General features: G+C 35.0%; 1 protein-coding gene across 32 annotated transcripts in view; it reads right to left on the bottom strand.

Moving 5' to 3' along the window:
* Positions 1-12,848, bottom strand: part of EPB41 (erythrocyte membrane protein band 4.1) — a 169,265-nt gene that overhangs the window by 50,424 nt on the left and 105,993 nt on the right. For all 32 annotated transcript variants that reach the window (XM_032495675.1, XM_032495670.1, XM_032495690.1 and 29 more), the window contains 3 exons: positions 9,014-9,166; positions 6,831-6,928; positions 4,194-4,366 (listed from right to left, as the gene is read on the bottom strand). In XM_032495675.1, the coding sequence (XP_032351566.1) occupies positions 4,194-4,366; positions 6,831-6,928; positions 9,014-9,166 (424 nt within the window). The remainder of the gene's footprint in view (positions 1-4,193; positions 4,367-6,830; positions 6,929-9,013; positions 9,167-12,848) is intronic.

The raw sequence follows: 12,848 nt of genomic DNA, 5'->3' as shown, positions 1-12,848 counted from the left end.
CTCTGCCCGCAAGAAGAAGATCTTAATAGTCCTTTCCAATAAAGACACTGAATCTGTAGGTAAAGAACCCTCTCACAAAGAGATCTTTAGGATCAGCAGGCTTAATAGGTGAATTTTTCCAAACATTAAGTAAGAAATAATATCAATCTTATACAAACTCTTCCAAAGAACAGAAAAAGAGGAAATCCTTTTCAGTTTACTTTATGAGATCAGCATAAACTTAACACTAAAACCTGACAAAAACATTAAAGAAAGGAAAATTACTGGCCTCTCTCTCTTATGAAAATCATTGAAAAACCTAAAAAGCACATTATGATCAAACTGAGTTTACTCCAAGAGTGCCAAGAAGGTTTAACAATGGAAAGTCAATCAATGTAATAATACCATGTAACATAAAATAGGAGAAAAATCATATTATTATATCAACCAATGAAGTAAAAAGCATTTGATAAGAGTCACCATTCATTCATGATAAGAACTCTTTGAAGTTTCTTAAGAAAATTTCCTTATCTAATAAAAGGCAGCTACATGAAACCCCACACTTAATGATGTGGGGTAAACACCATACTTAATGATGAAATACTGATGCTTTCTCCCTGAGACAAGAATATGAAAAGAACTCCTACAAATTAAGACAACCCAATAAAAATATGAGCAAAAGATCTGAACAGGCACTTCAGAAATAATAATATGCAGACAGCCTATAAGCTATGAAAAGGTACCCAATGTCATTAGTCATCAGGATTTGAATGAAGATTTGGGGGTGGGGGGGGAAGTACTCTTTTCCCAAGCAGAAAAAATTAAAGAGAGAGACAACAGTTGTAACAGGAAGTTCTAAAGTATTTAAAAATATCACACTGAAAGTGTGGAACATAAAAATTCTGCTCACATTCAACTAAATAGGAAAATTAATCATTTTATTTTGAACATTTTTATTTATTAAGCACTTACAATGTAGCAAGTGCTGTGGTAATTATCAAGACCAAAACCAGTTAAGATCATGCATCTTTAAAAAGTTCTCAAACTGCAAAGATAGGAAGAAGGCATCAAGGAATATATCAAGGGAAAAAGGGACTGATCTAGATACCAGAAAATGTGGATTCTGTCCTAAATTCGCACTACCAAACTAGGTTAACTTTGGACAGATCACTTTTTTGGGCTTCAGGTTCCACTTCTATAAAATAAAATGGCTGGAATAAATGATTTCAAAAATCTTTTTCCAAGTCTCCAAAACTCTGTGATACTAATGGTAAAGCCACCAAAGCTCTGTCTTCCTTTAAAATTGTCTGACATGCTTCAGTTTGGGAACCTCAAACATTACTACAGTCTTTGAAGACAAATTTTTGGAGAGTTTCCCCCTAGGAACACAGTGTATAACTTAATAAGAACTGGCCAATATTAGTCAATGGACAGAGATATCAAGGATTTTTGAAATCTTGAACTGTGAGATTTCTACAGCTAGAAAAAGAGACAGTAAAAATGTGATTTCTTCAAGTAATAGAAGCATCTTTATAAGTCAAGCTTTCTGATTTGTTCAAAGTACCAAAGATCATTAACCCTTGAATCATTGGTTATTTTTGCTATTAGAAAGAAAAGATACATAAGGCATAGTATCTCTGTAACAATGAAATTTCATTTAGTGGGAAAATCTGTGGGATATGATATCAGACAGACATGGATTTTTGTTCAAGCTTTGGAACATACTATCTGTGAGATCTTGAACAAGTTGCTTAAACTCTCCAATCTCAATTTTCTCATTGAAAAATGGGGATAAATAATAAAAACAACAGTTTCCCAAAACTACGGTAAGCTGGAAGTAGGGTGATTTACTAAACAAGGAAGGAGATGCCTGATGTTGTTAAAAGAATACGGCAGACATGAGGACTGAGTGATCATACTTCAAACTTAACATGTCCAAAACAGAAGTCTTGATTTCCTATACCCCCAACTCTGCTCCTTTCTCAGACTTTCCTGTTGTACTAAATGATCACGCCTAGGAATAAACCTTGATTTTCCTTTCCTTATCATCTCTAACACTTAATTTACTAATAATTCTGTCAGCCCTACTTCTGAATTGTATCTCTGACCACCTTTCACTGTCTTCAATGCCAATACTCAAGTCCAAGCTGTCATCATCTCTTACCCAGATCCTGCAACAGACTTCACTGTGATTCTGTTTTACTACCTCTGCAGTGGAGAACTCACTCAACAGCGCAATCTTTTAAAAATGGAAATCAGATCATATCATTCCCTCGAATAGCTTTCCAATGCAATTAAAGTAAAGTCTAAACTCTTCAATGTGGCCTACAAGGCCCTTCACAACCTGGCCTCTGCCTACTCCTCTGACCTCACTTAATGGCCATATATGGCTGCTGGCTACCAAACTGGACATCACAAAAGAAAAGATTTTTTCATCAGCACAGAAAGTTCTATGGTACAGCGCTGCTCTAGACACATTCCAAGCTCGTTCCTTCTTCTAAGTCTTTGTACTTGCTACTCCTTCTTCGAGAATGTTCTCCCAGATTTTGGGATGGCTGGCTCCTTCTTATAATTCAGGTTTCAGTTCAAAACAAGCTCCTCAGAGGAACCCTCTAAATTTAGATCAGACCACTCAGTCTGAAACAGTTGCCCAATATCCCCAGCCCCAGACGCTCTATTCCATTACTCTGTTTTATTTTCTTTATAGCACTTATCACTGTCTCAACTTGTTTCGTTTTGTTTCTGTTTCTACCCACAGAATGTAAGTACCTTGAGGGCAGGACCATGTTTGTAAGTTCACAGCTGTATCTCCGATGACTAGAACAATATCTGGCACATAGAAATTTAAAATAAATTATTGAACAAAGTAGTAAATGAGTAAATATCTGATAGAACATGGGTTTGGGAATTAAACCAACCCATATTCCAATCCACTTACCAGCTACCATATCTTAAGAAAAAGTTATCTAATCTCTGACCTTAATTCCTAGTTTTGTCATGAAGAGCAAATAAAACAAAGCCTGCAATCTGCCTTGTAGAGAAACGCCAGAAAGAAAGAAGCATGACACATTATGGAAGCACAAAGCTGCTATGCTTAGGTAATCTCTTTTCCAAGTGTGACTGACCCATTCCTGATTCCTTTAAAGTGAGCTAGGTGTTTCTGATAAAAGGTCCCATAATGCAACAAACAGAATATGGCAGCATAGTTCTGGACGATATAAAACAAAATAATAACGCTGTGGCCAGAATATGAACAGTAACTTAATGATAGCTAATATTCTGGGGTCACTTAAGTACCAACCATTGTGCTAATAAGCACATCATCTCATTTATTCCTCATGAAAATTCTTTGAGGTAGTATTATATTATCATTATACCCACATTATGAATGAGAAAACTGAGGCACAGACAGATTAAGTAACTCACCCAAGAAGACAGGTCATAAATGCAGTGGTTGAACCAGGTCTGATTTCAGAACCCAAACCTTTAGCTACAGTAACATGCTTGATCTAGTTACTGTAACATGCACCTTGCTTTTACAGTAGCTAGCACAGACCTGCAATCAGCGATGCTTTACTTTGGGTACTGCCCTCTGAACTTTTATTTATTAGCCATCTTTTTTTAGTGGTATAAAGAACCAAATATGGCTTTTTACTTCATTTCAGCAACGCTCTCAAATCCTTGGGACTAAACTTAGAAAAACAGACAGACCTTCTGTCAGTATATACAATCATGAAACTTACTTATTTCCTCTCTTTTATTTAAACAAAATTTGGAGACTCCAATAATAGGACTGATTTTCCTGTCTATAATTGACACATGACAAATGTTCTAAACTTTTTCTATGATCGTTCTAGTAAGGCAGACACATTCTCTCTTTTCTACATGAAAAAGAACTATTTAAAAATGTTTAAGAGGGCTTTACTTCAGTTTAAAACATTAGGGTTCCATCCTGTAGCAGAGATTCTGAATACTAATTCTGGTGGTGTTCAATCTACCACTACCTAGCAGTGGAGCCTTGAGCTAGTTACTACTCTCTCTGAAGCTCTGTTCTTCTTTTCTTAAGATGATTCCACTGAATTAGACAGTGAGTGAGATCCATCTTATTTTACCACTGAGATTTTTTAATTTGGTTCTCTTATAGATAACTGTACTTCCTTTATCTCTCTCTAAAGAGTTAGGATCACAAGAAATCATTAATATTCAATACAAACCTCCATCAAGGCTTCGGGATGCCCGTTTGCTTGCTGTACGTTCAAAGTGTGGGGCAGGCCTGTCAATCAGAGCACTAGCTTGCCTGGTCTGAGCCTGAGTTCGGCCACTGTATCGAAATTTGGATCCCAGGGCAAGAAATTTGCTTTTAGGAATGGTGTCTGTAGATGTCAGTCTGGGGGAAAAAAACATAATAATCACATATATATTGTCTCACTCTAAAGTGAGGCTGTGAGATTAAAGACAAAGTTTCACAATTCTCATAGTTTCCTCATAGTTACTAAGACAAATTTCCAATCAAGTAATCAATATTTTAATTCTGTGTCATTTCTCAAAGCAACATATATAATTTATCTGCAGCCTCTAATAATGATATGATCTTATACCTCTATAGATAGGGCCTTAAGGTTTTCAAAATGATTTTATAACACTGTAATATTTTCATTACATCCCTGTACTTTTACATCATTGTACAGATAAAACAAACAGAACCATAAAAAAGAGGCTACTTGCTTAAGGTCACATAGCTGTTAAGAAGCTGGGCAGTAATGAAGTCCAACCCCAGAGCTCCACTCTACTAGAATAAGAATTTTGTCAAACACACTCTTAAGTCAATTAATGCCTGGTAACCTATTTAATAGGTTATCTGGTATATTTTCAACTCAGTTAGGAACCCCATCTTCTTTCTATGCAGTACCCCTGTGTTCTCTTTTGTCACAGCATTACTATACTGCATTGAAACAATCTGTTTATGTGCTGGTCTCCACTACGAGACTGTGAGCTCTCTAAGGGTAAAGAATAAAGACTGTGATTTATTCATCTTTGTGTTTTCACTTTGGGCATAGTGCCTGGCATGAATTTGGCACTCAATAAATGTTTGCTGAATAAATATATAAATTGCTACATCAAACACTATCAAAATGAGAGCATTTTTCCCCTTTTGGGATAGTTTAACTTGTAAATATTTTCTTTTATGTAATGAAGCATTACATTACAATGTTAATATATCCTCTTATTTTGATGCAATGGATTTAAATATACTATCCTATCCAAGTAAATACATTGGCTGCAGCTGAAATCTATACTATAGATACTAAACATTCAAAATAACTCTTTTTACTCTTTCTTACCCTTTTTAAAAACTCTATTTTCTCAAAACATAAGTTTCTTTTATTTCCTTATATGACTTTCTTTTTTTTAATTCTAATATGAAATATTTTTCCTTTTTCTTATTGAAGTATACTTGATTTACAAAGTTGTATTAGTTTAGGTGTACAGCATTTAGGTGTACAGCAAAGTGATTCAGTAATACACATAGACACATAGACACACACACACACACACACACACACCTTTTCAGATCTTTCCCATTACAGGTTATTACAAGATATTGAATACTTCCCTGTGCTGTACAGTAGGTCATTGTTGTTTATCTATTTTACATAGAGTAGTCTGTATATAAAAACTCTATTTTCTTGGTTTTATTTTACAGAAGATGACAAAAGCATAAAGAAATATCTTAATGTTGATCATTAAGATTCTTTAATCGAGTGAAAAGTATATCCGCATGTTTTATTTTGAAATGAGAATTAAAATATTATTTTCCCCGACTTTTCTTCCTGTCCACTGTTCTTTAGTGCTAAGTATGATATGAAAATACAAATAGAAGAAAATGATACCATGGTTCTCTCCCTTGGGAACCATTCATAAAGAGTCAAATTTATTTATGAGTGACATGGCAGAAAGTCTGGGATTCACTTCAAAATAATCTGGGAAGTAGTAGGAAAGAGTGGGTGGGGATACAGATGAAACAAGACTGGCTTTGGGTGATAATTACTGAAACTGGGTGATAAGTACAAGCCAAGTTCATTATACTCTTCTCTTCACTGTGCTATACATGCCATTTTCTGTAATAAAGAAGTTTTTTTAAAAAGGCGAACTGACAACAACTGGCTGGCTTTCCTTTCAATACAAGTAATTATTTGTCTGCTAGATTTCACGTTCCATCAGGACAGGGACTAGAACTATCTATGGTATATTCCCAGTGCCTAGTATAGTGCCTACACGAAGGGTAAGCACACAGAAAATGCTTGGTAAATGAACACAAGGGGTTAATGATGTGGCCTCTTGAAAAGCAAAAGAGATAAAACTTTCTTCTGTCTTCTGTTTATCTGACACAATTGTGCTTCAAAGATGGTTTTCTGTTCTCTCTTTCTGGGGTTGATTAGAACCAAGATAAGGATCAACTTCATCTTTAACGGTCCAGTATAAAGACCCACAGAAGGCAGTTAAGCACTCCGTAGAAAAATTCCACGTGGAGGTAACTCAGGGTTCCTCCTCCTGACAGGGCAGGTTTGAGCTCCAGTTAGGGCAATCACAGAGCCCCTAGTCAACGCAGGTTCCTATTCCTTACTTCTCTCCTCCTTCTACCGTACACAGAAAGGTGCTCTGGGGATGCTGAGGCAATGTTTTTCAGCCCAAAGAGGATAACTAGATTCATTTTGTTTTTTTAAGATGATCTCACCTGAGCTAAATAAAAGACTGCCAGCCATACAAAGAAGAGAATTTCAATAGCAGGCTTAAAATAGAAACATGCATAAATAATTTATTTTTTTAAAAAAATCAAATGAGAACAATACCTGAAAAATGTGTGATGCTCTACACAGACTTTCCATAATTTCTTAGCTGCTCGGTAACTGGGAAGTTTGAATCCAATGGTACTTTCATACTGTTCTTGCTACAAATACACAAACATGGAACATAAAGTATTATTCAACTACAGTGATACAGGACCAGAGAAATGAACTGCAGAAGAGGTCATTGTGAATAAAAAGAATGTTATAGTCTACTAAGGACATAAAATAACATTTGAAGTTTTCCCCTACTTACCAAAAAAAATTTACTCACTGAGGGTGGCTTTTTCTACAGCAGGGAAGCCAGGGAATGCATCTTTTATTATTTATGTATCTTATTCTGTTCAGAAACACATACATATATATGCTGGACATTTTTCTGAGACATAATTAAGTCACCTTTTGGTTGTCCAGACACTGCTCTTCCTTAGCCACCGTCTGCAGTTAGGATATTAGGCTACTCAACAATCAGGGAATGGGACAGGGATGTTTCCTCCAATCAACCAATATTATTATACAATCATTTTTTTGTATCAGAAGCTAAAGATTTTGGCTCAAACCAGATTCTTGAATTATTAAATGTCTTTTTTCCCTTTGATTGATCATTAATTTATCTAGATCCCTCTTTGGCTGAAGCAAACCATATCCTGCCAGGACTACTAGGAACACTAGTCCTGCCTGTCTCTTGCCTCTTTGTTTCTGCCTTAAGCATACTTTATAAAATGAAAGGAAGCTGACATTCACTTCTGGTGCCTATTATTGCCAATACACCATGCTTAAATAGTATCATCCAAACGTTTACACATGAAGAAACTGAGACCAGATAAATTACTTGCTTAGTCTCACAGCTCTTAAGTGGCAGAACCAGAATTTGATGGTTTCCACTACACCATGCTACTTCTAAATCATCTACTGTAGTCATAATAATGTACTTCTCAAAATCCACTTGTTGCTCCTCGTTTGGCTTCTTAAGAATTCTGGTTTTTCAGTATATATATATTTTATATATATATATAATATATATATATATATAATATGGTTGACATTTAAGGAAACCAAGGAATTTCCATTATTTTTATTAATAATGGAAATATATGTATATTATATATATATATATTTGTTTTTTTTACTGTCTTCCCACATTAAAATGTAAGATTATTGAGGGATGGACTATTCTATTCACTGTTCCTAGTCCCCAGAATAGTACCTGGCACAAAGAAAGGCTTTAATAAATATTTGTTGACTGAATGACTCTTGGATTTGAAACTCTTTGAGGGAAGACACTGATCCCTTTGTGCTAAGCAGAGGTAAATAATCACAGTATTAAACACTTCAATGATAAAATTCAAGATTTTAAGGCTGCACATTCAGTATTTCCATGCTCGAATAGTCATCTTTCACCAGCAGATGGTGATATAGACACAGAAAAGTCACTTTACATTAGTATGATGCTTTCCTGTTTAGAGCTTTTACAGTTCTCATCTCATTTGATCTTCAAATCAACATTGACAGAGGAGGTATTATCCCTCTTGAATGATAAGGAAGCTGAGTCAGATTTGTCAAGAATCTTCTACTTAGTATGTGGCAGAACTCCTAGAACTTTTTAAAAATTTTTATTCCTGCTTAATTTTCTGCAATACCATGATGGTTCTTTAATATAAAAGTTAAATTTGGCCAGTATTAGTATATCCTAAAAATTGCCCACTAACTGATAACTCAGTTATCTGTACAAAGTTGAACATCCATCTCTATTAAAAATCTAGAACTTGACCCAAAAACACATTCCCAGTAACTACTAGAACCTACAAAATGTAAGTCAATTTAATTATATGAGGTAAGTGATTGGTGGTGCAAAATAACCCCACAACTAAAAAATCTCATGCTACTTTATTTAAAAATATTTTCCATCCAGCTTTTACCTGGAGTAAACAAGGAACAAGTTTATTAATACAAGTTTCACTTTGGGCCATGGTAAATTTACTTACATTAAGAGAAATGTCCAGAAAACCAGTAGTAAGGAAGAGAAGAAGCATTGTGGGAATGATTAATTTAGAAACCAGAACATCAGCACCCAAATTGTTAGCTATAGAGAGCCCTCTTAGATGATATAACAAGGAAAACAGGAATGAAGAGATGTCTTAGACATGGTCTGTGTTTGATTCAGAAGGAAAGAAGCACAAATTCTGTACCTCTCCAGGCCGAATCTTGATGAAAAAGCTGCTACGTTTGTAAGAAATCTTCAACACTTTGGGCCAAGGAAAGCGGTTGATTCTCAGCTTATCTTTGTAAACCAGAAGGCCACTAGAGCAGACACCTAGGATGATATCCACTCCCTCCAAGTCCTGAAAAAGAAAAGTGTTAGTATTTCAGTCTTGAGCAAACTGCTCAACACTGTTGACTATTATTAGACAATCTGAAGATATCAACAACAAAAAACAGCTGCAAAGTATACAAGAAAAATAAAGCTTAACCTAACAACTAGAACTGATGGAACTATTTGGTCTATGTAAAAATATTGTTACTATACCAGATTTTTTTAAAAAATCAGTGTTATTACCTATCGCAAATATCTTTAAAATGTCCAAATCATACTCAGCAATTCTATTTCCATAATCTGTTCCAAGGAAATAATTCAAATTACAGAAAAAGTGTTATATATGAAAATATTCAGGTTATTTTAAGAGTGAAAAACTGGATATAACCTAAGTATCCAAGCATTACGGTTAAATTATTGTCCATCCATATAGTGAAATACAGTGTGGCCATTAAAACAGTTACATACTATTTGGGAGATAAATGGGGAAATAACTATGTTTAATGTTAAATGAAATAAAGCAGGATAAAACTGCACATACAATTTGATCCCAATAATATAAAAAATATACACAGAAGAAAGATGAATATACCAAAATGTTAGTAATGGCATTCTTTAGGTGGTATGATCATGAGCAATTTTTTTATTTTTTCTATATTTTCCAATTATAATAAACATGTATTAACGTTAGAAAACATTTAAACATCAAAAAACTAACACCTGTATGTAAAAAATTTGAATACAGAACTGTGTGAATTAAAAAGTAAAACTCCACTCCTCTCCTCCCACACTTTTTAACAGTAACCAGTAATAATTTGGTAATTTCCAGGTATCCTGTTTTCTAGACACATACAGATATGTGGATAATACATACATACATATATGTAAATATATTAATATATATCACCTTTACAATCAAGAAAAAATTATAAACCATTCCTTGATGGTAGATATTATATCTAAATCATTTTTGTATCACCCCAAATACTGTTATTGACAACATGCTCATTAGGTGTTTACACTGAGTTTGTTACCTGCCTACATTATTATCTTAATTTATTATGGCAAATATTATTAAATTCTTTGCTTTGGATTTATAAAAATCTTGATTTATGTAGGTTGATAAAGAATTTCAAGGTATTTTAGTAACAATATACACTAGGCTTAAACCTTCAACAATTACCATCAATTATTTCATTCATTATTAGTGACTGAAGAAACACCTGCTTTTCTTTTGTCCAAAAAACATGGACATGCACACATCTTACCCACTGAAGGAATCAACTGCTACAAGGAATAACACAGCCACCACCACCACCCCGCAAAGCCACTGTGAAATGTCACTGGGTTTACACCTCATTCATCTACCTTCACAACACTCCTCCCATAAAACTGAGCCTCTGCAGCCTCTAAAAAGGCTTTTACTAATCCAAAAAGAGACCGTAATTTACTTTTACCCTGTCTGACTGTGTATGAAAATCGTAGGGTAAGCATTCATATTCTCATTTTGGAGAACTGGAGCTCTCACAGTTCTGAAACACTCAAACCTATCATTATCATAATTAGCAAATAATTACTACAGTATCTGCATGTCCTATACATGTATGTTAAGTCCCCAGACCACAGGACTTCTGGAGGCCAGGGCTCAGGGCCATGCATACTACCAAATCTATGTGCAGAATTACGATTCTTGTTATTCTATGATAAAGTGATTATCCCTTCAAAAATTGTAAGTATAGGAGTTGACTCTATTCCTTATAAACTCAGTATGAGAGAACTCAGATTTTTATAATTATTGATGTTAGGTATACTAAGTTATAAATACCTTCCTCAAGTCAAAAAGCTTTATTTACATGCCTCTTTATTTTGTTTTATTATTTTTTTTGATGGAGGTACTCGGGATTGAATCCAGAATCTTGTGCATACTAAGATGCACTCTACTGCTGAGCTATATACACCCTGCCCAACATGCCTTTTTATTAAAGAAAAAATTTTTAATTAAATATATAATATTAATCATCTTTATCTGTAATTCAAGAAAAATAAATTTCACTTGAGTTAATTTCTACAGATGACTATCCAGATAAGTAATCAAAACCCAGAGTTGTGTGCTTTAGACTACTCCTTTTCCCAAAATGAATATGGAGACACATATTAGTGCCTACATGTGTTATGGACAAGCACAATAGAGAGAAGAAATTATATTCAGTTTCAATTCGATGACTATGTAACTGAGAATTTCCCAGAAGATTCCCTCGTAAGTTTTTAAAGCCTGTGGGTACAACTACATCTCTCTCTTAACTATATGTTTTGGAGAAACAATTTGCTTTACAAAATTTGGGAAAGAAACATGCTGCCTGACTCCTCACCCATTAGTGATAAACTGAACTGATACCAGCCTCCAGCAGAAATTGGGAGGCAAAACCTAACAATTTCTGTTCTGGAAATACATCTGATCTGATCTTCCTACCATCGTTTTAGAGATTCACGTACAGTATCCAGCCCAAAACAATCCAGAGCAACATCTTAAGAAAAATCACTAACACGCAATGAAATTTTAACAGCATTAATAGAAACTAAATAAGGAAGAAACTTCAGATATCAGATATCAGGTTGGGAGAAGCTTGAAAGGTAATTTAATTTCAATCACCCACCAAATGTTTGAATGTTCTTTTCTAAATTCCTACCAAGTGATTATTCTGCCTACCCTGGGATATCTCTAGTGACAGAGAACTCAGTACCTTCTGAGGTAGCCCATCCCATCTTTGAATAGCTCTGACTATTAGGTAATTTGTCCAACTGAGCTGACAGTTTTCCCCTGAAGTTTCCATTTTACCAGCTCTAGTTTTATATCTTGGAGGCATAGCAAAACCTCTACTTCACATAACAATCCTGTAAATCCATGAAGACTCATATTATGTCTCCCCTAAACTTTTCCTGCTGTGGGCTAAGTACCTCTATTCCTTTGCCTGCTTCTCATTGGACATGGTTTTGATTCCTCTCATCAAGCCTCTTAGTTAAGAATTTCCAAGTGTATCTCAGATCATTCCTTGAGCCCTTTCCCTCACAAACTCCTCAACCTTCCCAATCATTTCAGCAGCTGAAGATGAGAGAAGTCAAGTGACATTCCTTAAGTAACCATTGTTAGGCTGTGTTAGGCAGATCTAGGATGAAAGCTCTCAAGTTTCCAATTCCCCAACCCAGTGGTTCTCAAATGAGCCATTGTCATTCCTCCAATGTGCATTAGTATCAACTGAAGAGCTTGTTACAACAAATTGCTCGGCTCCACCGACAAGAGTTTCTGGTTCACTAAGTCTAGGTTGGGACCTGAGATGTGCATTTCTAACAAGTTCCTAGACGATGCTAAATGCTAGTTTAGAGACCACACTTTAAGAACCACTACCTTAGGCCAATGATTCTCAAATTCAAGCATAAAGGAGAATCATTTGGGATACTCATTAACTCTGGAGATTCAATCTCTCCTCCAAAGTAATTCAGTAAATCTGGAAGGAGTTCAGGAATCTGCATATTTAATAAACTCCCCAGGTGATTCTCACATAGTGATATTGGCTATGAAACATGTCTCGCTATCATGCTGTATTTTCAAATGTATCTGCACTTTAGGAAATTATCATTTCTTTTGTTCTCAGTGCTATATCTTTTGATCCTTACAGTTGCTTAGATATGAAACTTCATTCTGACGGTGGAAC

Source organism: Camelus ferus, chromosome 13 (genome assembly GCF_009834535.1).
Source record: "Camelus ferus isolate YT-003-E chromosome 13, BCGSAC_Cfer_1.0, whole genome shotgun sequence".
NCBI classification, from domain to species: Eukaryota; Metazoa; Chordata; class Mammalia; order Artiodactyla; family Camelidae; genus Camelus; species Camelus ferus.
The sequence above is the reverse complement of the archived record's forward strand: the minus strand, read 5'-3'. Positions and strand labels throughout refer to the sequence as shown.